The following is a 2,571-nucleotide window of genomic DNA, read 5'->3' on the forward strand; positions in this document are numbered from 1 at the left end:
ATGTGAACATCCACCTTCTTCCTCGCTGGAACATCGATCTTAAACGTTTGTGTTTCCGTTCTTTCATCCGTGTATTCTTTACTGTAAGTGTTTTCTGTCCCAATCTCAAGACTGAATCCTGTGGAAACGTCTACGATATCTGGAATCCCAGCCTTCACCTCCATGGAGAATGTGCTTGTGATGCTTTCTTTTGTAGACCATGAGGAGGATTGGGTTATTTTTTTTGAGCTTTCAATGGTTTGCTCTTGACTGACGGAGGTTTCGTTCTTGTAAGTGCTCGATTGGATCACTTCTAGTGCGACGTTTGGTTTGACCAGGTCAAGAGTTGGATAGCTGAGATTAGTGAGAATTACTGACTCAACTTTATTGAGAAATAAAAATCCCATGCAGTCGATGTCTTCGCCGCATCTTCCCACGATGCCCAGACACAATCCAGAGCCGACGTCGATGGTCCATTCTGTTTGCAAACGCCACCTCGTCATTTTCACAAAGAAACTTCTGGAATGGTTGGTGTTGAATTTGATGGCTCCGAAACGCGTCCCATATCCGTTTCCCCACAGTGACATCGAGGTGATGAGCTCGCCGGGCTGAAACACAAACTCTTGATATGATCCTTCAGGTTTTCCAAAAGTTTCTTCTCTTCCGTCTGTAAGCCAGGCCCGGACCGCCTTCACCTCTGATCCTCCCACCCAAACCCACATCCTCTGTAAACTGGAACCATTGTTCTCACCAGTGAAGGAAAACTCCTGACCTTCATTGCCACCGATTAGGTGCAAAGTTGTTGCCATTTTCTAAGGTATTTAATCTGAAAATTGCAACACAAAATTGACATGAACATCAGAATTGACAAAGCATTCAAAGAAACAAAAAGCAAAATGTATTTTAAGAGAAAAAATAAATACGTAAATAAAAAGTAGAAGCTCTTGGTTAGCTATTGAGTGCACTCACATGAAAGACTGTAGTGTGCTGCTCATCTGGTGGTTTGTGTTGAAGCTGACAGCTGTTTATATACAGAGCTCATGAGGCTGGACTTCATCTTCACGCTGAGCAACATTACACACAATTTAGTGTCAATCAGAAAACCTGTTTGCTTGGAATCAATCAGGTTAGTTTTTCTTACAAAGGAGGAAAGGGAAGTTGTTTAAACTTTCACTCACAAAACCTGTTTGTTTGGAATTTACCCACTTACAAACTTCCAAATGTAATTTGGTTACAAGAATGACATCGGCACAATCTGTGTTCATGTGTGTCAACACAATACTCTTTACATTTTCCATGAAAGTCTGATTATTTATATATTGTTGTATATTAGTAGTCTGTATAAGCAGTTTTTATGGCAATTATAACAGCAAATAAAGGAAATATATTTATTTTGTCCTGATGTCAGAAACTATTTAAAGGTAACTCTCCTCAAATACACAACATGCACGCAATGTGAGTCTCTCACTATATATCAACAGTTTTGCTCAAAACTTTTGACATACAAACATTCCTGTTTTACTACACGAGTTTGTATATGTGAATGTCAAGAACATTTTTACATGTATTAAGTTGTTCTCCTTTTGAAAACCCTATTGTAAATTTTCAACATTTGCGTTTAGTCGGTACAAAGCTGTCAGGCTTTACACTTAAGTTTTTTAGAAGTTGTTTTGTTTGTCACTGTTTTGTGAACATTTACAAATGACATGTGCTTTTTGTTTAGAGTATTTTCATGTAATGTGTCAGTTATGTTTGTTAGCTTCATTACATGTTTTCCCAAACCTAATGAATAAAACCAGACTGTCCTCCCCAAAAAAACGACCCAGTCGGTCGTTTGTACAAGCACCTTATAAAGACCAACAGTTACGTATTAAGGACGAGCGCCCTCTAGCACCAGCAGCTTAAGTACAGTACAGTCATTCCATTGCTTTAGCTTGTTCACTTTTTATGCATTTAATTCTTCGTATTTGTTATAGTATCAATAATTTCATCAATATTTATAGTTTTAAAGATATTTTTGAACTCCTAATCCACCCCCCACCCTAAATACTAAACCATACAAAACGCAACACGTGTGAATGTACAGTCACAGGTATTTATTGCATAAATTGACAAACAAACAGTATATTACAAAACAAATCGGGTTGCAAACCTTCTGAATTGAAGCCAAAAATAAATTTAGATGAAGATTATCCATGTATGCAACGCATGTAGGCACAGCTCGTTCAGACTGACGTAATGACGCAATCGAGAGCCAATAGGCTTGTTCGACTTGATGCGGCGCCGAAGATCCGACAGGAGGATGACATCAAAGTACCGCAAGAGTGACTCGAAAGCAAACTATTTATCGTTTTTCGAATCGCTCTCGCGGTACTTTGATGTCATCCGCCTGTCAGATCTTGCGGCGCCACATCAAGTCGAACAAACCTAATGCTTTCTCACAATCACAGTGGACCTATCACTTCGTCTGGCGGTCAGTTTAAATGTGTGTTAAACCCGGAAGTTCAAAGGACGTGAAGACTAACTGCAGATGGTGCTCATTTCAGCATCTTTTCCTCATAAAAATCCATCGTTTGACCTCGGTACACTTGG

The 2,571-nt window shown here is 39.3% G+C and overlaps 1 protein-coding gene across 1 annotated transcript; it reads right to left on the minus strand.

Annotated features, from left to right (window-relative positions):
* Nucleotides 1–2: 2 nt before the first annotated feature.
* Nucleotides 3–1,166, minus strand: LOC130549623 (aerolysin-like protein; the record flags this gene model as incomplete). Its single annotated transcript, XM_057326885.1, has 2 exons — nucleotides 949–1,166; nucleotides 3–805 (listed from the first exon to the last, which is right to left on the minus strand). A coding segment is annotated over exon 2 (786 nt), but the record flags the coding sequence as incomplete, so codon positions are not given.
* Between the last annotated feature and the right edge of the window lie 1,405 nt (nucleotides 1,167–2,571).

This window comes from Triplophysa rosa, unplaced genomic scaffold (genome assembly GCF_024868665.1).
Source record: "Triplophysa rosa unplaced genomic scaffold, Trosa_1v2 scaffold143_ERROPOS1151363, whole genome shotgun sequence".
NCBI classification, from domain to species: domain Eukaryota; kingdom Metazoa; phylum Chordata; class Actinopteri; order Cypriniformes; family Nemacheilidae; genus Triplophysa; species Triplophysa rosa.